The 21,724-nt window shown below is 42.4% G+C and overlaps 1 protein-coding gene and 1 non-coding gene across 10 annotated transcripts in view; both read left to right on the top strand.

Moving 5' to 3' along the window:
- Positions 1-21,724, top strand: part of OSBPL1A (oxysterol binding protein like 1A) — a 230,192-nt gene that overhangs the window by 129,490 nt on the left and 78,978 nt on the right. For 8 of the 9 annotated variants that reach the window (XM_027526163.1, XM_027526164.1, XM_027526167.1 and 5 more), the window contains one exon: positions 10,121-10,283. The exons of the other annotated variant lie outside the window; for it this stretch is intronic. In XM_027526163.1, coding sequence (XP_027381964.1) covers positions 10,121-10,283 — 163 coding nt within the window. The remainder of the gene's footprint in view (positions 1-10,120; positions 10,284-21,724) is intronic. 9 annotated transcript variants of the gene reach the window in all.
- On the top strand, positions 2,436-2,508 carry TRNAC-GCA. The gene has a single exon. It is a non-coding gene; the product is annotated as a tRNA-Cys (tRNA).

Raw genomic sequence — 21,724 nt, forward strand, 5'->3', positions numbered from 1 at the left:
AAAATGCTATTTCAGCAGTTAACTGTTGAGCATGTCATAGGCAACCCATTCTGGGCACTTAGGGAATATAGTTATGAACAGGTATTTAATGGAGAATTTAAGAGACATGGTTAAAAGAATAGGCCTTTTAAAATTCCAGAACTTGTATTGAGTAGGTTGATTTGGAATTTTACCATTTTCATATAGCCAACAATGATTTTTGATATTACACTGAATTTGTTTGCAGTGCATTTAATACATGCCATTACATGGCAGTTTAACATCCTGTTCTGTAATTTACATGATACATAAAAACCTTCTGAAATTTTTAATACACTATAATCTAGAATAATTTGGAGATTATATATTGATGTGGTGCTTTTAGGAATGTAATTCTATAAGTGCTAACTTCTGGAATGTAAAATGTTCTTAGTTATGGAAAGTACTGGTTATTGTAGTTCCTTATGTGACTGTTACAGTTTCAACTGACTCAGCTTTGCAATTGAAAGAGAAAATTACTATGAGATCTTACTTGTACCGAGTTATTTTAAATGCCAGAACTATTGACCAAGGGAGTGAAGTTCATGTGTATTGAATGTGCTGTTGGTGGCATACCATGCAGTGAATGGTACTTTTGTTTCAGAAGACATTTTTCTTTTTTGCTTCTTTTTTTTAAAAAAAAACCTGTAAAAACCTCAACTTAGACATATTGTCATTTGTCTGTAGCATTATTCTCCCATTGGTTTTATTTTTATGAGAGGTTATTTTTAAAATCAATCTGACAAAAATAACTATCAAATATTCTGGGTTTATATTGATTCAAGTATCTTAAGCCCTTGCTTTTAAAACTCATCTATGTACTGCATTGCTTGAGTGACTATTTACTGGGCTCTGTCCTACATGTAGGACTACACAGTTATTGCACAATTCCTCCTTGATTTAAAATGTCTGAAGATACATTTGAGAGTAATGGATTTAACAGATGATTAGCAATTACCAAGCTCCACTGCAGTCATTTTACTTAGAGCTGTATCAGTAAGTCAACAAGCAGATAACACCCTCTCCTTCATTCCCAAGACAGAGCTGAAGGGCAGAGAAGTATAGAGGCAATTCCCAGCAGGGTTTCCTTTCCTGTTGGCTGGAGCCAGATTGAGGAACATGGTAGTGCCAGTAAGAATGGAGTATGTAACAGTGCCAGGAGCAAGCCATGGTCTCCTATAAGCAAAGGGAAAATGCAGGAACAGCTGCTTTGTGTTGGGTTGACCAGATTAGTGTGAATGAGGCTTTGGAGGGCCTTGGATCTGATCTCCTTTGAAATCTCAGGGTGTACTTTTCAGTGCTGTGTGTAAGGCACATGCTGGGACCTACTGGTTGAAGACCTCTTTGTTTCCTGTTCTCTCTAGTTCTTACGTGCACCAAGGCAAAAGGAGCCACTGAAAGAACACTCGGGTACACATACCTACCTGTCTGCCTCTGGACACATGTTGTTTAGTCTCTTAGCTGTGTCCAGCTCTTTTACGACCTCATGGACCATAGCCCACCAGGCTCCTCTGTGGGATTTCCCAGGCCAGAATACTGGAGTGGGTTGCCATTTCCTCCTCCAAGGGATCTTCCCGACCCAGGGGTCAAACCCGCATCTCCTGCATTGCAGGTGGATTCTTTGCTGCTGAGCCACTGGGGAAACCTGCGTCTGGACACATACATGCTGCTTTTTTCTCCTCCAGCTAAGGGTGAGATGTCTTGTCTTAGCGAAGGCCAATTGTACTCATATGGATTAGATCCCATCCTTTTTTGCAAACTCAGAAACATTATTCTAGCAGTTCTCTCCTTTGACTCCTATATCATTAATTTCCCTTTTGTTGACTCTTCCCCATAGATGTAGAAACACGCTGGCATATATTTCATAATAAAGCCTTATTGACCCTCACCCCCTTTCAGCAATTGCCCCAGTTCTCTCCTTTCCTTTCTAGCAGAAAGAATGGGCCATACTTGCCTTTTCCAAGTCTCCTCTCATTTCTTCTGACTCCTGTGAAGCCTTTGTCTTCAGCATTCTCTCACTGTTCTGCTAAACCTGTCCTTGTCAAGGTCACCATTGACTTCCTCATCATCAAATCCAGAGGGCTTTTCTTAGTCCTCATGTTATTTGATCTGTCATCAGTGTTCAACATAATCACTTGTTCCCCCTTCTAGTACTTTGTTTAGGCTTCTAGAATTAGCACACACTCCTGAGTTTTCTTCAGTCAACCCCCCACCTTCCACCTTTTTGTGTGTGTTTCCTTTGCTGGTTCTTTCTTGTCTCTCCTATCAGAGGGAAATCAGTCCTTAGATTTCTTCCTTTGCCTGTCTCACTTTCTCCCTTAGTGATTCTATCTAGTTTTACAGCTTAAAACATAATCTATTTGCGAAGGACTCTCAGATTGTATCTCCAGCCTGGAATTTGTCCCTGAAGACCTGCTTCCCTGGTGGCTCAGTCGGTAAAGCGTCTGCCTGCAATGCAGGAGACCTAGGTTCGATCCCTGGGTCAGGAAGATCCCCTGGAGAAGGAAATGGCAACCCACTCCAGTACTCTTACCTGGAAAATTCCATGGATGGAGGAGCCTGGTGGGCTACAGTCCATGGGGCGGCAAAGAGTTGGACACGACTGAGTGATTTCTTTCTTTCTTTCACTTATCTACATGACATCTGCACTTGAACGCCTGATGATACCTCCCACTTACCATGTATGAGTTCCTGCTTGTTCCAAGTCCTTCCTGTAGTCTTCCTGCATTGGGTCACGATGACTCTGTCTTTAACTATGGAGTCATCCTTGACTCTTCTCGCATCCTGTAGGCCTGCCTTCAGAATATATGCAGAATCTGACTACTATTCATCACCTCCATTGCTATTATCCATCTCTTACTGGGATTGTCCCAGTAGCCTCTTAGAGATCTTTTTAATTCTAATTTGCCCTCCCCTCCAGGTCTCTTATTCAGCTTTTATCAGTCAAAGAGATTGTGTTAAGGTGTAAATCAAATAACATTACTCCTCTGCTCAAAGCTGTCCAATGGCTGCTCTTGTCAGTCAGAGTCAAAGCCAGAGTTCTTATATTAATCTGTAAGGTCTGTGGTCTTCCTGGGTAGCTCAGCTGATAAAGAATCCTCCTGCAATGCAGGAGACCCCGGTTCGATTCCTGGGGCAGGAAGATCCACTGGAGAAGGAATAGGCTACCCACTCCAGTGTTCTTGGGCTTCCCTGGTGGCTCAGATGGTAAAGAATCCACCTGCAATGCGGAGACCTGGGTTTGATCCCTGGGTTGGGAAGTTCCCCTGGAGAAGGGATAGGCTACCCACTCCAGTGTTCTTGCCTGGAGAATACCCCTGGACAGAGGAGCCTGGTGGGCTACAGTCCATGGGGTCGCAGAGAGTCAGACACGACTGAGCAACTAAGCACAGCACAGCAGGCTCTGTGCAGTCCCCCTCCCCCCACACACCTTCCTTCCATATACTCCCTCATCTGAATCTCCTCCCATCAGACAAATCTGCTTGGCTTCTGAGGCGTCTTTATTTTTAAATGTCTTTCTTAGTAAGAGGAAAACTGGGGCGGGCAGGGGAAGAGGGGGAAAAGGCTTGAGAAACAAGAAAATTTGTGCAGTTGGAGAGGCATTGGTGAGATGGCGTAGAAGCAGGGCGTGAGAGTCAATGAAAACCCTAATGTGTGCAAGGGCACTTTGTAAATCTATAAATCAAAGTGTGTGCCTACCATCCAGTCTTGAAGATGTGTTTCCATACTTGATCATGCCTGGGACATGAGATCAAATCTTATTTTTCCTGAACTGAGAGCATGATTCAGCCTAGCTGTGAACCTAGATAACCTCTGCTTGCGTTCACATGAGAGCGCTGTGCCTCCCACCTCCAGTAACGCTATCATCTTCTACAAGCAGAAGAGCCTTTGTTGTTGTTGTTCAGTTAAGTCTTGTCCGACTTGTGACCTCATGGACTGTAGCCCACCAGGCTCCTCTGTCCATGGGATTTCCCAGGCAAGAATATTGGAGTGAGTTGCCATTTCCTACTCAAGGGGATCTTCCCGATGCAGAGATAGAATCTGTGTCTTCTGCATAGGCAGGTGGATTTTTTTTTTTTTTTTTTTTAACCACTGAGCCTCCAAGGGAGGCCAGCAGAGCCCTTACCCAGCTGTAAAGGACCAGACCCACTTTTCAACAGCAATGTGGCAACAGCAGAGAAAAGTCAGCATATCATTGGTCCTCTAACCACAGAAATAAGTCTTAATGTAATTCTTTATCTAAGAGGTAAAATTAGATGTTTTTGGATTTAAGATGTATTTCAGTCTGAAGCCAGTATGTTCTGTTATAGCCATACATCCAGTAATAAGAAATGAGAAAGGCTGATGCTGAAAAAAGAAGATCTCAATAAAGGACAGAAATGGTAGGAACCTAACAGAAGCAGAAGATATTAAGAAGAGGTGGCAAGAATACACAGAAGAACTGTACAAAAAAGATCTTCATGACCCGCTTAATCACGATGGTGTGATCACTCACCTAGAGCCAGGATGTGAAGTCAAATGGGCCTTAGGAAGCATCACTACAAACAAAGCTAGTGGAGGTGATGGAATTCCAGTTGAGCTATTTCAAATCCTGAAAGATGATGCTGTGGAAGTGCTGCACTCAATATGTCAGCAAATTTGGAAAACTCAGCAGTGGCCACAGGACTGGAAGAGGTCAGTTTTCATTCCAATCCCAAAGAAAGGCAATGCCAAAGAATGCTCAAACTACGGCACAGTTGCACTCATCTCATATTCTAGTGAAGTAATGCTCAAAATTCTCCAAGCCAGGCTTCAGCAATACGTGAACCGTGAACTTCCAGATGTTCAAGCTGGTTTTAGAAAAGGCAGAGGAACCAGAGATCAAATTGCCAGTATCTGCTGGATCATGGAAAAAGCAAGAGAGTACCAGAAAAACATCTATTTCTGCTTTCTTGACTATGCCAAAGCCTTTGACTGTGTGGATCACAATAAACTGTGGAAAATTCTGAAAGAGATGGGAATACCAGACCACCTGACCTGCCTCTTGAGAAACCTGTATACAGGTCAGGAAGCAACAGTTAGAACTGGACATGGAACAACAGACTGTTTCCAAACAGGAAAGGGAGTATGTCAAGGCTGTATATTGTCACCCTGTTTATTTAACTTATATGCAGAGTACATCATAGAAATGCTGGGCTGGAGGAAGCACAGGCTGGAATCAAGATTGCCAGGAGAAATATCAATAACCTCAGATATGCAGATGACACCACCCTTATGGCAGAAAGTGAAGAACTAAAGAGCCTCTTGATGAAAGTGAAAGTGGAGAGTGAAAAAGTTGGCTTAAAGCTCAACATTCAGAAAACCAAGATCATGGCATCTGGTCCCATCACTTCATGGCAAATGGGAACCAGTGGAAACAGTGGCTGACTTTATTTTTGGGGGCTCCAAAATCACTGCAGATGGTGATTGCAGCCATGAACTTAAAAGACACTTACTCCTTGGAAGGAAAGTTATGACCAACCCAGACAGCATATTGCAAAGCAGAGACATTACTTTGTCAACAAAGGGCTGTCTAGTCAAGGCTATGGTTTTTCCAGTGGTCATGTATGGATGTGAGAGTTGGACTGTGAAGAAGGCTGAGCGCCGAAGAATTGGTGCTTTTGAACTGTGGTGTTGGAGAAGACTCTTGAGAGTCCCTTGGACTGCAAGGAGATCTAACCAGTCCATCCTAGAGGAAAGCAGTCGTGAGTATTCATTGGAAGGACTGATGCTGAAGCTGAAACTCCAATACTTTGGCCTCCTGATGTGAAGAGCTGACTCATTTGAAAAGACCCTGATGCTGGGAAAAATTGAGGGCAGGAGGAGAAGGGGATGACAGAGGATGAGATGGTTGGATGGCATCACCAACTCGATGGACATGGGTTTGGGTGAATTCTGGGAGTTGATGATGGACAGGGAGGCCTGGCGTGCTGAGATTCATGGGGTCGCAAAGAGTTGGACACAACTGAGTGAGTGAACTGACTGACTGATGCTGTTAATTGACTGGAGTGTAGCTGGTTGAAAGAGCTTTACTAGATTGATCAACAGGGCCAGTATGTCACCTAACCTGTAATTGGATAATTGGACATGGTGTTCTCTGAATACTAATCATTTACTCCCACTTAGTGGTGTGTCTTGCCAGATTTAATCATTGCCTCTGCCTGACTTAACCTCTTGGGAACATAAAATAGCAGGGTGCTTTATAGAAGGAGAAGAAGAAGAGAAGTCGCTCAGTCGTGTCCGACTCTTTGCAGCCCCATGGACTGTAGCCCACCAGGCTCCTCGGTCCATGGGATTTTCCAGGTGTGAATACTGGAGTGGGTTGCCATTTCCTTCTCCAGGGGATCTTCCCGACCCAGGTATCGAACCCAGGTCTCCCGCATTGTAGGCAGACACTTTACCGTCCAAGCTACCAGGGAAGCCATAGAAGGAGAAAGTTGATAAAACGTACATTCACTGGCCAGCACCAGGCTTTTTAAAACTCTGAATTCTTTTGTTGGCATCCATTCACTGATGGAGTGAAGAACACTTTGCAAGTATTCATTGTGAATTTCTTCTGCCAGCATGAAATTGAGTAAGATGAAAGGGGGATTGTGTTAAAGTGATTCTGGAGATTATTGGAAAGGCTTGAACATGCATTAGTCTGAAGGAGCTATAGACGCAGAGCGATGTGTCTACTAATAGTTAATAATAATGTGTAACTATTAAATGTGATGATTCAGTCCTTAAATGTTTCTAATAAAAAGTTTGACATTTATGTTTACTTGGTTTTATGTTGATTTCTGTTGTGGCAAAGTGGCTGAGGGCGTGAATTTTATATGAAATTTGAAAAAGAAAATGTCCGTATGCTGGAAATGGTCTAATTATAAGCACATGTTGGGTTTTACTAATTTTGTGAAGTTATCTGTTGTTTGAACAGTAATAGGGTAGTTGTCCTTTGAGTCATCCGTGTGCGAGTACCGATACACATGAAGGTGAAGAGCAGCACTTAGCACTGCAGAGAGGACTGCATGCGGGTACTGTTTCTCTCACACCACAGTTGCTAAACTAGCAAATGAGAGTTTGGAGACAGACTTGGAAAGTAAGATGAGGTTTTTATGAAGTTACGCTCTGCATAGCTTGATGAGTAGTTTACACTATCCCTGCAGTGTTTCTGAAATACTGAGACGACAGCTGGCTTAGAATTGAGTTGTTCCAGCTGACTGTTCCAGCTGATTGATCTGATGGACCAAAAAGCATCCATGCCAGGGAAGTATGTGCTTAGGTGCTTCTTTGCAGCTCTTCACTAGCACAGTTTCTATGCTACACACACCTGCTCTCTCAGCTGCATCACTTTTCCGGATGGGGAGGTGTTGCCATTCAGCAGGAAGTTTGAGAGTAACATGCCTTCAGTATCGCAGACCCCGTTAGACTTGAAACTAATACACGTGTCCTCAGATCAGCTGACAGATAACAGCAAGGTGAGGTCCAGTCTGTCATCAGAGCCTCTGCTCCCGCTTTTGTTTCCACCCCCTTTCCCTCCTTCTCTGAGAACAGATGTTGAGGCAGCAGGATACAGGGATGCTTACTTTTCATGGATAAAAAGATCAGGATTTCGAGTACAATCTTGTTGGGAGAACTTGATATTTTGGAGCCTCAATCATTTATTGTGCCCCTTTTCTGAAATCTAGGGATTGAGTTTAGGTATTTAAACTTAACATATATGTTTTATAGCAGTGAAACCAATTTTTTTTCAGTAACTGTAGTAGTTACCCCCTTTATCCTTGGGCAAGGGTTTATCCTTTATCCAAGACCCCCAGTGGATGCCTGAAACTGGATTTACTGAACAATATGTATATGTACTGTTTTTTCCTATACATATGATTACACACATAATCATATACCTGTGATTAAGTTTAACTTATAAAGTAGGCACCATAAAAGACTAACAATAAAATTAATAAACTAGAATTTACATATTTTTTACCCAAAAGAGGTAACTTAGTTGATTCTTATGTAGAACAGTTGGAGAAGGAAATGGCAACCCACTCCAGTATCCTTGCCTGGAAAATCTCATGGACAGAGGAGCCTGGTGGGCTGCAGTCATGGGGTCGCAGAGTCAGGCACGACTGAGTGACTAACACTTTTTAAAACACTATATAGAACAGTACAGTGTCAACAGCGCATTTGCATTTTGATACTTGAGCAGCTAAAAAAAAAAAAACAAACCTAAGCTTAATGAAAGAGGAGTGGATGGGGTGAAAGAGTTTGAATCTGCATTGGCGTATTTTGGATTCTACAGCAGTGCTGATGTTTTTCCATCTAAAGAAGTGTTCATTTTGGATATTATGATGAATTCTGTAGTCCTTGTTTATAGATAAATGAATTGTCTGACTGGTTAAGTGGAGGAAAAACAGCTTTTTTTTTTTTTTAAGGTTGATTTCAGCTATACCAAGAGTATTTCCTCCTTGGATATAAAATTTTAGATTCTAGGAACATTTGCATGTATTTTTCAGTTTCTTAAAAATTATAATTATATACCTATTTAATTTTTTCCTGTTTTCTGGGTCTTCTCTGCACATTATTGCTTACCACTTATTGCTGTTTATATTTCATTATTGTAATTCTAATAATAAGCACGTTCCTATAATGATAATAAATACTAAGGTACCCGAGGACTGGAGCTGTTCCCAAAATAATGAGGGTTTAATGCTGTTTTTATTACACACTTAGCATTTTATGGTAGGGCTATGTTGTAAGTCATATCCGGGATTCTTGGCGCATTGTCCCTATACGTGTGACTGTGGAGTCAGAATGTGGAGGAAGATGCTGTGTCCTTGGGCACCACAGAAGGAGACTGAGAGAAAGGCCAGGAAGTGGGAGTGGAGTTCAGCAGATCGCAGCTGGGAGCCCTGGGGAGAGGTCACCAGGGTGAAGACCCAGGGGCAGGCGTTTTGACTGGAGAGGGGTTCAGAGGTCACCCCATCTCATGCTCCTCGAACTGTTGAACAGTCCCTGGCTTTGGGCCTGGAGGGGAAAGTCCAAGAGGCTCCCAATCCGGACCCGGCGTCCTGTGCACTGCTGCTTCCTGAAACATTGGATTTCATGCATTGAGATTTGAGAAATAGGTTGTGCTGTTGAATTTTTTTCTTTTTTTTTTTTGAAGACCACTGAGTTGAAGCCACCGATGAGACTCTTCCCTGGCAGGAGAATCCTGATTTTATAGGTGAAGAAACAGGCATAAGAGAAATCTGAGATTAGGTGGATCCCAGCTCTTCCAACTAAAGACCCACGTGGCCCCTAGAAGTTGAGGGAGTTGATGGAGTAGCTGTGATTTTCAGAGTTTTCATACAAGAGTGGATGAAACTGTTCATACCGAATCTGGTACCTGCTATTTTATATGAGAATTAGACTACTTAAACTTTAGAAGGCTTTAATTAACTTCAAATTCAGAAGCTCTTGAATTAGATAGGAAGAACAGATTATATCATCAAAGGAGTATGACTTTGCCTTCTCTATAATCTTTTATTTATTTATATTTGTTCACTAAACTCAAGGTAAAATATGGAACCAGAATCAAAATCTGGATTGGAAAATGGTAATTAAAACATCATTACCTAGCCTCTTGTTTCTCTTTATTTGATATACCAACTCTTTTGAGAGTAAACCGGAGGATTATGTCTTAATCTTTGATGTGGTTCACATTTTAATATTTACAACAGTTTTAATTCTTTATTTTGTTCAAAAGCTGGCTTAATTTGATTAATGTTGAATGAAATACTCTCTATTTAAAATAATTTTTTAATATGATTTTCAAATTGACTGATGTCTTTCTACTAGGGTCCTGATCATTTGGGCTGAATTTGTTTGCTTTTTCTTAATATATTTGCATTGGCTGGAGGTGTTTTGAAAAAAGTCCCCATGGGAAGAACAAAATAAGCTTAGTAATTTTGCTCATTCAAGCGTGCATATGTAGCACCACCGTCTTCATTCCTGATGTTGCAATTGAACTGGGTCTAAAAGCGAGTTATTTTCACATCCTTTTGAGTAAGTCTGTCTCTCCTGTCACTCTGAAGTCTTTTTTGTATTATCTGTTTTCTTCTAGGTGAGGAATTTTAAATTGGAACAGGAACAAGAAAAAAACAAAATTTTATCAGAAGCGCTGGCGACTCTAGCCACTGAACACCACGAATTAGAGCAGTCTCTGGTTAAAGGTTCCCCGCCTCTGAGCATCTTTAGTGAGGACGAGTTCTATGATGCACTGTCAGGTAATTCTAGAACCCCGCCATCTGGGGCTTTGGTAATTCACAGTTGACCACCTAAATGTTGTCTTAGGGTAGATGGCACTTTGAGTTCCCTGGAGTAAACAGATGGAAATGTATTGCTACAGCTCCCCAATGACCTACTTTTTGTGTGATGTTTTTAAGGCAGGAGCCCGAAAGTTTGAAACAGAAGTCATCACTGAGTCTGCCTTTTTGACAGCCTGTGCTCTGCTAGGGCCAGAGGGCTGCGAATCTGGTTTATTGTTTTATTCTGTTAAATACCTCCTGGTACAAGGTGCTTATTACCTGTTAAAGGACAGAGAGGTGGATAGTTTATATCTCAGAGAGGTCTAAGAGTAAAGGACACAGATAAGAAGAATTGGTTACAATATGGTATGCTGTGTGCCGAAGGGAGAGGTGAGGGAGAGGTGAGGCCACGGTGTACCCGGAACAGAGAAAAGGAAGAACCTCACTTGGCCTCAGAGCAGTGCAGCACACTGGCAGCGGGCAGGGGCTTCAGATCCAGATCCTCTGAATTGAAATCCTGCTTCTGACACTGGTGTGACCTTGGGCAAGTCCCATGACCTCTCTGGACCTCAGGTTTTACATGTTTAAAATGGGGATAATTACAGTTTCCAGTGCAGTGGGTTGAGTCGGGATTAAATGAATTCGTATGTTCAGTAGTGCCTGACAGGTACCAGATATTCAAAAAATGAGCGATGTATGTGGAGGGGTGAGAATGACTTTCAAGAGGAGGTACTGCTGAGTAGTTTTGACTTTTTATGAATTTCCTTTAGAATTTGAGGTGGATGTGGGCGGACTCATGGAAGGAATCATGGAGGGGATGGCTGGAGATGATTGAGACTGAGAACAATTCTTTTATGTTAGGAAATTAAGTGCTTATGTAGTAGATGAACATGTACAATTTCTGGGTCTCACAGAACTTGATGGTGGAAGCAGGAGATCTCAGTGGGTTTGGAGTTAAAGGGTCACATTTGTAATAGGAAACTAAAGGAAGCACAGTGAGAGGTCACAGAAGTGGGAACTACAGAAAGTTTGGTTAGGGAAGTTAAAGTGCTGTGATGATATAGGACAAGGAAAATGATGTTGGCGGACTTAATAGAGAAGAGGTGCATTACAGAAGATCAGCAGAGCACACGGGAACATTAATTTTAGAAGTGTGACATGATCAAAAGATGGGGGAAAGCTAATTCTAACAACCAGATTGGAGAATATTAGAGAAAGGATTGTAATGACTACGATGATGGCTATTAGATGGGGGTATTTGTGAAAATAGTGATTCAAATTGGGAAGAGAAAGTAGAAATCAGATTTGAAAGCAGTGGAATGAGTGGCGGGGTTAAAGGAGGCTTTTAGCCTGATTGGGGGAAGGGGGAGAGGTCACTAAGGCTGCTGACATGTCTTCCCGTCTGTCCTCTGCCACATCCTGTCCCGTTATTCCCTGTCCTTCTGTTTGGACATCCAGAAAGAGATGTGAATGTAAAAGAACCTAGATGCTTCATCTGCTCATCATTGATAATCTTTTTTTTAATATATATATATTTTATTGAAATATAGTTGACTTACAATGTTTCAGTTGCACAGTTAAGTGATTCAGTTATACATATACACATATATTATTTTTGAAATTATTTTCCTATGGGTTATCACAAGATATTGACTGTAGTTCCTTCTGCTATACAGTAAACCTTGTTGTTTGTTGCATTCGTCATTGATGTCTTTAAAAAAAATTTAGTTTTTAAGAAAAAACTTGTTATAAACAGTTTAAGAGAGAAGTACTTATAGTCTCCAGTGAAATTTTCCCTTCATCCCTCATCCTGATTGCACACTTCTCAGGGGTTCTTGTTAACAGCTTGATACATTCTCTTGCAGACCTTTTTAAAGCAATCCCATGTATATGTGCCTGTGTATCTATGCTGCTGTTTTTTTTTTAAATCATGAGTGGAAGTAGCTGTGTAATTGTCCTGGGTCTGCTTTTCATGTCACAATGTATCTTGGAAATATACACCAGTATATTTCCCACCAGCACTACAACTCTAGCTCATTCTTGTTAAAGGTTCCATGAAAGTCAGTGATACGGTTGAGCAGAATTTTCTGTCATTCTCTGCTTGATAGACACTTAGGGGCTTCTTTCATCTTTCTGCTTCTCGGGTGTATTTTAACATTTATTTCCATAGTCGTCTCCTCGGGGAGAAGGAGATAAAAAGAACTACAGTCTCTCGGTCAGGATTGGAAAATGAATTTCCTCTCAAGTGCCAGTTCAGGTCTGTTTGCAGTACCTGCCTCTTGCTGGGTTGCTGTGTTGAGAAGGATCCTGGCGCGGAGTCAGTGCCCCGCTGAGTCAGCGCGCTCCACGTGGCTGGAGGAGATGAGGGAGAGGGACTGTTGCCCTGAGTGACTGTTGCCCTGAGTGACCCACCTGAGTTTTACTACATTTGCCTGAACGTAGTAGCCTTTCTTGGGCCACTCCTACTTCCTGCCGCAAATCTTGGGAATCCCTTGGTGCAATGTAGAACTCTATTAGAATTACGAGTCGGCTACCCAGGGTTGGAAGTCTTGCCCTGCTGGTGACCCAGCCACGTAATTCACGGAGATCATAAAAGCCGTCATTTGGGAATGACTTCATCTTCTCACTGTAATCTACACATTAACCTTCATTCCCACTTCCTCTTTCTCTTCTGTTACGAAAGAAGTGTTCCCTTTTAATTAAGGCCATTTCCTCCTGATTCATTCTGGTACCCATCTCCTCGTGTCTCCTCCAGAACTTTGGTTTAGTTATTTTTTCACCTACAGTTTCTTTTTTTTCCCCCCTCTATTTTTTTCTTCAAGTTTTATTGAAATAATTGACCTACAGCCCCATCAGTTTAAGGTGTACAGCATAATGATGGGGCTTAAATCATGAAATGTTTATCACAAGTTTAGGGGAACATCCATCATCTCATAAGGTACAAAATTAAAGAGATAGAAAAAAAGTTTTTTCCTTGTGATGAGACTTCTAAGGATTTACTCTTCATGTATAACATACAGCGGTGTTCATTTTATTTATCCTGATCTATGTCACATCCTTAGTACTTAGTTATCTTATAACCAGAAGTTTGTACCTCTTGAACCTCCTTTCATCTATTTTCCCTTCCCTTTCTCTGCACCTCCAGTAACCAAAAATCTGAGCTTTTTCTGTGGGTTTATGAGCTTATTTGCTCTTGAAGTATGATTGACCCATACCACTGTGTTAGTTCCTGTTGCCCACCCAGGGACACCCTTCCCTGCTATTTGGGCTTCCCTGGTGGGTCTGACAGTAAAGAATATGCCCACAATGTGGGAGACCCAGGTTCGATCCGTGGGTTAGGAAGATCCCCTGGAGAAAGGAACGGCAACCCACTCCAGAATTCTTACCTGGGAAATCCCATGGACAGAGGAGCCTGGCAGTCTACTGTCCTTGGAGTCGCAGAGAATTGGACATGACTGAACGACTAACACTTACTTACACAACATAGGGATTCGATATTTCTGCACATTTTTAAATGGTCAGCTTAAGTCTAGACATGTGAAAGTTTGTACCTCTTCATCTCCTTCACCTGTTTCTTTGAATATCACATTATCTTAAACACTAACTTAGAATTCCTATAATAGTTTCCCATTGCTGTCAGAAGAAATTAGCATAAATGTAGTGGCTTAATGCAGATTTATTCTCTCAGCTCTGGAGGTCAGAAGTCCTGTAATCAAGGTGTTGGCAGGTCTGTGTTCCCCTAGAGGCTGTAGAGAGAATCTGCCTCCTTGCATTTCCAGCTTCTAGAGACCACCTGCATTCCTTGGCATGAGGCCCCATCCTCCCATCTTCAAAGCCAGCAAGTTGACTTCTTCCAATCTCTCTGACCTTCCTCCCTTCCTTTTATAAAGACCATAGCAATCAAAACGGACCCATCCAGATAACCCAGGACAACCTCCCCAAGTCAAGGTCCTTAACTCAGTCACACCTGCAGAGTCCTTTTACAATGGAAGGTGACCCATCCACAGGTTCCAGAGACTAGGAGGGACAGTTGTTCTGACTACCACAGTTCCGGAATTTGTTTCTCCAGCCCTGACCTCTTGTGAGATATGTATATACACTCAGTTGTTAGCTGGATAAATAAAAGATGGATTCTTGATCTTCCTCCTAGGTCCTTTTCCTCCTTGAATTTGCTTAATTTTAGTAAATGGTTCCTCTTTCATTCCCTAAAGTTGTAAATCTGGGAGATTCATGGCATTCACATGCCCCCTCCAAGAAACACAGGCCAGGACCCATCCATTATGCCCTTCCATCATACCTTCAATCCATCTGTGTTCTGTTATTGCAAGGTGATCATTAAAGGTGTAGGTGCTGCTGCTGGAAGACTGTTGATAAATGGTGGTTCTACCAATTCCTGTAGTCTTTGGAAAATGACTTCACTTTCCTGTGCTTCATTTCTTCATCTGCAAGTGGGTCATAGGATTATCGGAGGGAATAAACAGCTCATGTGTGTACTGTAAGCAGTGCCTGGCACCCTGAGGGGCTCCCCGCCGTCACTCACAGCATCATCACCTGCGCTGCACCTGCTCTTGTCCAGCCTCTTAACTGATGGCTGTGCTTCCCGCCTTGCCCTCTTGACTTTCACTCTGTACATACCACCCACACTGATGCTTTATAGACTGTCACGGCATCATGTTCCCCTGCCGGGAATCCTTCAGTGGCTCTTCACTGCACCTGGAATAAAATCCAGACTCCCTAACGGGCCTTCCAGGCTCCCGACGTGACCCCCACCCTGCCCGTCCCTTGTTCGTTCCAGCCGCACCGGGCATCTTCCATCCTCACCACGCACCCGTGACAGAGGCTGTTGGGTGGGAGGTAAACGAAAACAGGAACAAGTATACAAACCTGCATTTCACGTAATTTCTGAATCAGAATGATAGATTAAATCAAGCCTACCTTAATGTTTAAAAGAAATGAGAAAAGCGTTTTTAAAGCTGCTACTTTTAAAATACTTCTAAATAATTTTCAGTAAATGCTTAGTTTGCTTTTTAAAAGTCAGTCACAACTTGTTACTTCCTTTAAAATTAAATCCATGTGACTTCCTGTTTTCCCTTTAAATTTTTTCAGATAAGCAGGGTCAGTGAAAATGTAATACAGTAGGTGAGACAAACCTTGATATAAGCCTACAGGGTATTTTTTCCAACCCCATGTGGGTCTTTTAATTATTTAAATTTTTTTCCAGTATGCTCAGTGACTTAAAATTTCAGCAGATCCCATACGGCAAACATTCTTTCTCACAAATTGGGTTGAATTCCATTCTATAACAGATGAGAAGGCGTTAAACCTAATGAAGCATCACATCCTGTCTTCATTGTGTGTCTGTCTGTAAGGAATGAAATGGTTGAGTGAAATTTCTGATATTACTACCTGTAAGTGAACACTTCCTGGGAAGAGGGCTAACATTCATATGTATTAAAGGATTTAATGAGAAACTAGAGAGTAGTTCTGTAGAAAAATTCTATTCTACAAGTAGAATACAGAAATTATACTATGTAGTAGGTTCCACTTTAGGGAAGAATGAAGCAGCTCCTTCTCCATGTTCCTGCTATCTTTCTGCTCTTTGCATTTCACTCCCTTCTCCTGCCAAAACTCTCAAATGTCTCTAAATGATCAATATCTCCTCTTCTGGGTAGCTTTTCCCACCCCCTCAGGCACGGTTAGTGTTTCATCTTTCGTGTTTCTTCCCTTTACATTTCTTTCAGGGCCCTTTGGCTGTATTGTGCCCGTCTCTTTTCAGTGCTAGTACTTGTGTGCTCAGTCGCTTCAGTCATATCTGACTCTTTGCAACCCTGTGGACCATAGCCTGCCAGGCTCCTCTGTCCATGGGATTCTCCAGGCAAGAATACGGGAGTGGGTTGCCATGCCCTCCTCCAGGGAATCTTCCCAACCTAGGGATCAAACCCGAGTCTCTAATGTCTCCTGCATTGGCAGGCAGGTTCTTTACCACTAGCACCACCTGGGGAGCCCATCTGATGGGAGAGACCCTGTCTATTTATATTTCTGAAGTACTTAGCATAGACTAAATTGCTCTCTAAACGTTTATTAAGTGCAGGTTGTTGAACAAATGTCATTGATATTTCTGTCCTCCCTAAAAATATGTTGGTTTTCAATCAAGAGCACAAAAGAATCCATAACACTTGCTAATTTCATGCGGCCTGCATGCTCCACTTTGGATACTGTGTGGAACAGGAAGGGTAGGTGACAGAGGGCGTGAACTCGGATGAGATGTTATTTAAAAGGTAAAATCTGTTCTCCAGGAATTTACCATCATGGGGGAGCTAAGAGACTGGCTCTTAGAGAGAGGGGTGAATGAAAAAGTAGCTAAGGGGGAGAAAATTTAAGGTGCTTGACCTTATGAATCGCTAGTGAAGGCGTTATTTTTGAAATGTTTCTTAACCAGTTAAATAACTTCATGGCTCTTGCTCTTTAGTACTGGTCTGAGATAGCAGTTGCACAAAAATTTCTGCCTTTTGAGTTTTAAAACTTCAAAATTTATTGTTTTTCTTACTGTCTGTTCGCTTTCCTTTTTAGAAACATGTTGAGATCAGTTGTGCAAAAAAGGCTTTCTTACTTAAACTGTTAATGCTATTTTGGTCAAATTGCGCATGAATAATGCATCCAAATCCTATAGTGTAGATTGGCAAAACCAGTGGAAAGTTAGGTTATGAAATCAAAGCTAGCTTTAGCATGTCTCAGCAGTTGCAGGGGTGGGTGCTCATGTCTTTTTAAATCAGAGCTTCAAGAGTGGAAAGTGGTAACATAATGACTTTGATTTTGTCTGGAGGAGAGTAACATAGGAAGTTATGACCCATGTGAAATAAGGTTTAATCCAACAACTACAACTGGTAATAGCTGAGAAAAGTAATGACATCTGCTGAGAGTTTCACATAGAGGATGCAGGGTTTGATCAAAGTGATCAGGAGTGTTGGCAGGAAGGCTGATAACCATGTGTTCTGTTCTTTCTGTTCCTAAGCCCATTGTCCTCTCCTGCATTTTAGGTGTTTTTTAATTTATTTATTTTTACTTATTTCGGTTTTTTTTTTCCAGCTCTTCTGGGTCTTCCTTGCTGTGTGTGGTCTTTCTCTAGTTGTGGCTAGCCAGGGCTACTCTTCACTGCAGTGGTGTGTCTCGTTGTAGAGCACAGGCTCTGGGTGCATGGGCTTTAGTACTTACAGCACATGGGGCACGGGCTCAGTCACTCTGTGGCATGTGGGATCCTCCCGGACCACAGATCAAACCCATGTCTAACTGCGTTGGCAGGCAGGTTCTTATCCACTGTACCACCAGGGAAGTCCTATGGTTTAGTTCTGAAATACCTGGACGTTTCCTGCCTGGGCCATTTCTGTGAGTCTTTACTGTGGTCTGGACCTGCCCAGGACTTGAAGAGCTCACTCACTTCTGTATTCCTAGCACTTTTTTCTCTTGTTCTTATTTATTTATTTATTGAATGATTAGCCATACTGCCTTGTTCTTGCCTTGTTTCTTGTTATATAACTTTTTGTGCATTTCTTTCTTGTCTTTCCCCAAGCCTGCATTTCCCTCAAGGACAGAGATCTTATCATGTGAACTTGTGTATTTCCTCTGTTGCCCAGGACAGAACACGTTCATTGGTTGGTCTGATGTGCAGCAAATTGAGTACCACAGACTGTGACTGTTATTAAACACCTTTTGTATGTAATATGGTACAACATTCTGTGGAAAATCTTAAGTAGTGCCAAGGGCTCTTAATCTCACTTTGTGCTTATAGCATTAAAAATTATCCAGCAGCTTACTCATGATGTGTGTATGTTGTAGGTAAAACACTGGTGAATGTAATTTATCTTCTGTGTGTGCGTGCATGTTCAGTTGTGCCTGACTGTTTGTGACCTGTAGCCTGTCAGGCTCCTCTGCCCGTGGACTTCTCCAGGCAAGAATACTGGAGTGGGTTGCCATTTCCTACTCCAGAGAATCTTACCCAGCCAGGGATCGAACCTAGCACTTCAACCTTCATCAGGATATTAGTATAGCTCCTTATCTCTCCCAGGTAATCAGTTACTCCTAGTCCCCATCAGCTGTCTTAATCTTTCAAAAATGCTGTGTCCTATACAAATACCTTTGACCTGCATCACTTTGCTCTTCTAGTATTCTCTCTCGAACAGCCTCTATTTATGTTTGTTCTCATGATTTCCCAGCAGCCGCTCTTGACCAGGTCACCACTGTCGCGTGCTCAGCTGCCTAGTTGCATGGTCCTGTCTCAGTTTGCATCTTTGTCGGCCTTTTACTAGCACTTCAAGTTGCTGATGCTCCCTTCCTTCGTGGAATGCTTTCTTTACTTGGTTTCCAGAATACCACTCTCATTTGATTTTATTTCTCAGTTTCTTTTGCTGATGTTCTTGCATCCTTCTCACTTCTGGTAGTAGAGTGTCTTAGAGTGCAGTCATTCTTTTCTTTTCTGCATTTACCCTCAAGATCAGAGGTCCCCAGTCACCTGGTCACATACCAGTATTGGTCTGTGGCCTGTTAGGAACCAGACCACACACCAGGAGGTGAGCAATGGGCTAGTGAGTGAAGGTTCATTTGTATTTACATCCGCTCCCCATTGCTTGCATGACCGCTTGAGATCGCAAATGATGGTGGCCTTAAAGATACGTTTGAGACAATTTCAGATCTCCATGCATTCTGAATTACAGTCAAGGTAGAATATCCTAAGATTGCTGCAAAAGCACTGAAAAGCCTGCTTCCATTTCCAAGATTCTCTGTTTGTGAAGCAAGGTTTTCTGCAGTACAGCAATCAAAAAGTTCACGCAGTAGATCAAACATAAGCAGTGCACTCTGGGTGTCACTGTCTCCCATCACTCTCGGTCTAGTTGCAGGTAAACAAGCTCAGATCTCCCACTGATTCTGCATTATGGTGAGTTGTATAATTATTTCATTCTATATCCCAGTTTAATAATAATAATAGAAATAAACTGCACGATAAATGTAGTGCACTTGAATCGTCCCAAAACCATCCCCCACCATCCAGTCTGTGGAAAAATTCTCTTCCGCAAAACCAGTCCCTGGTGCCAGAAAGGTTGGGTTGGGCTGCTCTAGTGCCCTTGTGCTCAGAGTGTGGTCTGAGGAGCGTTAGCTTCATGTGGGAGCTTGTCGGACTTGCAGAACCAGAGGTCCCAACCCAGACTTAGTGAATAAGAATTGGCAGTTTTCTTCAAATCTGTAGGGATCGTCCAGACATTAAAGCTTGAACAGCTTGCCTTGCGTGACGTCACCTAGTCCCACACCTGCGAATATTGCCCAAATTTGGATAAATCTGTCAGTTTGTGTCTGTAGACGCAGTCTTGTCTCTGAATTTCAGACTCCTGTCTAATTATCTACTTGGCACGTTCACTTAAGTGAGATCGCCTAAGTGTCTTAAAATGTCCAGAAGAAAATTCTTCACTACTGCTCACAAGCCTGCCCCTCCTGCATATTTTGGTGGATGAAGGATGCGTCTTTACAATTGCTTCAGCTGAGGTTGAGAACCTTTGAATTATCTGTCATAGACTGTGGGTTGTTTTGTTTTGTTTTGTTTTTTTAAATTGTTCTTTGATTTCTTTTTTTTGGGGGGTCCAGAGGAAAGGTGTCGTATCCCATGTTCAGTCCGTCAACACATTCTGTCAGCTCTTCCTACCACATTTAGCAGAATCTGACCCCTTATCATCATTCCACTCCCACCACCCAGATCCCCGTCATCTCTCGCCTGGATTGTGACAGGGGCTTTCTGACTGGTCTCTCTGCTTGCACAGCAATATTTCAAGCCCAGCGTTCAGAGTGACCATTTCCAAATGTGAGTCTCTTCAGGTCAGTTCTCTACACGGGACCCTGTAATGGCTTTGCTTCCAGCTGGAATAAAAGCCAGAAGCCCTCCATCTGGCTGCCTGCCGCCTTCTGAGCTCTGCCCACCACCTTCTGAGGTCTGCCCTGTCTTCCTCAGTCCCTTCCTTCCATCACTGACCTCAGCAGCTGTCCCTGCTCTTGCCAGGCGTGTCCCCCCAGGCCTTCGCTTCCCCTTGCCTGGAGCTCTCTCATCCCAAACATCTGCAGGGTTTACCCCTCCATTCCATTCCTTTTCCTGCTCAGAAAGACCTTCACTGTATCATTTTCTCTCCTTTTTCTCTTGCCTTAAAAAAAAAAAACTTTCACACATATTGTTCATTTGTTCCTGGACTCCTACAAGTAGAGTGTAAGCTCCTCTGTGAGGGAAGCGTTTTTCTTGGTGCCTGTGTAAAGAGTCAGTAAAGAGTTCTCCGGCAGGGTAAGATGGAGGTGGAGTATTCTTTGTGGAAGAAGCTAACGCACACGAAGGTAGAGAATTGTTTTCTAAGACATCGTGAAAATGCACTGTGGCCGAAGCAGGGGTTAAGTGTTCCAAATGCTGAGAAATGGTAATGAGGTGAAGCCACAAAGGTAATTCAGGACCAGCCTGTAATGAGTCTTGTGATAAGGTTCTGAAGAATTTGCTTTTTAATCTGTAAGTGATGGGGAGCAGCAAACAAGTATACTGATCATGTCAGGTTAGTATTTTATAAAGTTTCCTTTTTTAAAGTAAATATTGTGGATTTTTATAATATGCTTGCATTATACTAAGAATTGGAAATTAAGAGCAAATAAGGCATGATCCCAACTCAGGAGTTTACAGTCTGTTAGCAAGTGAGTATGTTGAGAGTTAAAATTGATTTGAGGTCCAGGTGTCCTTGATGAGAGATGACAAGAGTTTGCATGAAAGTAACTTAACTGAGATGGAAAGTTTCAGTTCCTCTCTTTATTGCTTTAATGAACACATATCCTAACCTTTGTTCCTCAGGGAACCTGCTTGACTTTGGACTAGATCAGATCCCCACTGTTGATGCCCTGTGCATCATTAGTTCAGTCGCTCAGTCATGTCAGACTCTTTGCAACCCCATGGACTGCAGTACACCAGGCCTCCCTGTCCATTACCAACTCCCGGAGCTTACTCAAACTCATGTTCGTTGAGTCGGTGATGCCATCCAACCATCTCATCCTCTATTATTCCCTTCTCTTCCCGCCTTCAATTATTCCCAGCATCAGGGTCTTTTCCAATGAGTCAGTTCTTTGCATCAGATGGCCAGAGTATTGGAGTTTCAGTTTCAGCATCAGTCCTTCCAATGAATATTGAGGACTGATCTTTAGAATGGACTAGTTGGATCTCCTTGCAGTCCAGGGGACCCTCAAGAGTCTTCTCCAACACCACAGTTCAAAAGCATCAATTCTTCGGTGCTTAGTTTTCTTTATGGTCCGACTCTGACATCCGTATATGACTACTGGAAAAAACAAAGCTTTGACTAGACAGACCTTTGATGGCAAAGTAACATCTCTGCTTTTTAATATGCTGTCTAGGTTGG

Source organism: Bos indicus x Bos taurus, chromosome 24, assembly GCF_003369695.1.
Source record: "Bos indicus x Bos taurus breed Angus x Brahman F1 hybrid chromosome 24, Bos_hybrid_MaternalHap_v2.0, whole genome shotgun sequence".
Classification (NCBI taxonomy): domain Eukaryota; kingdom Metazoa; phylum Chordata; class Mammalia; order Artiodactyla; family Bovidae; genus Bos; species Bos indicus x Bos taurus.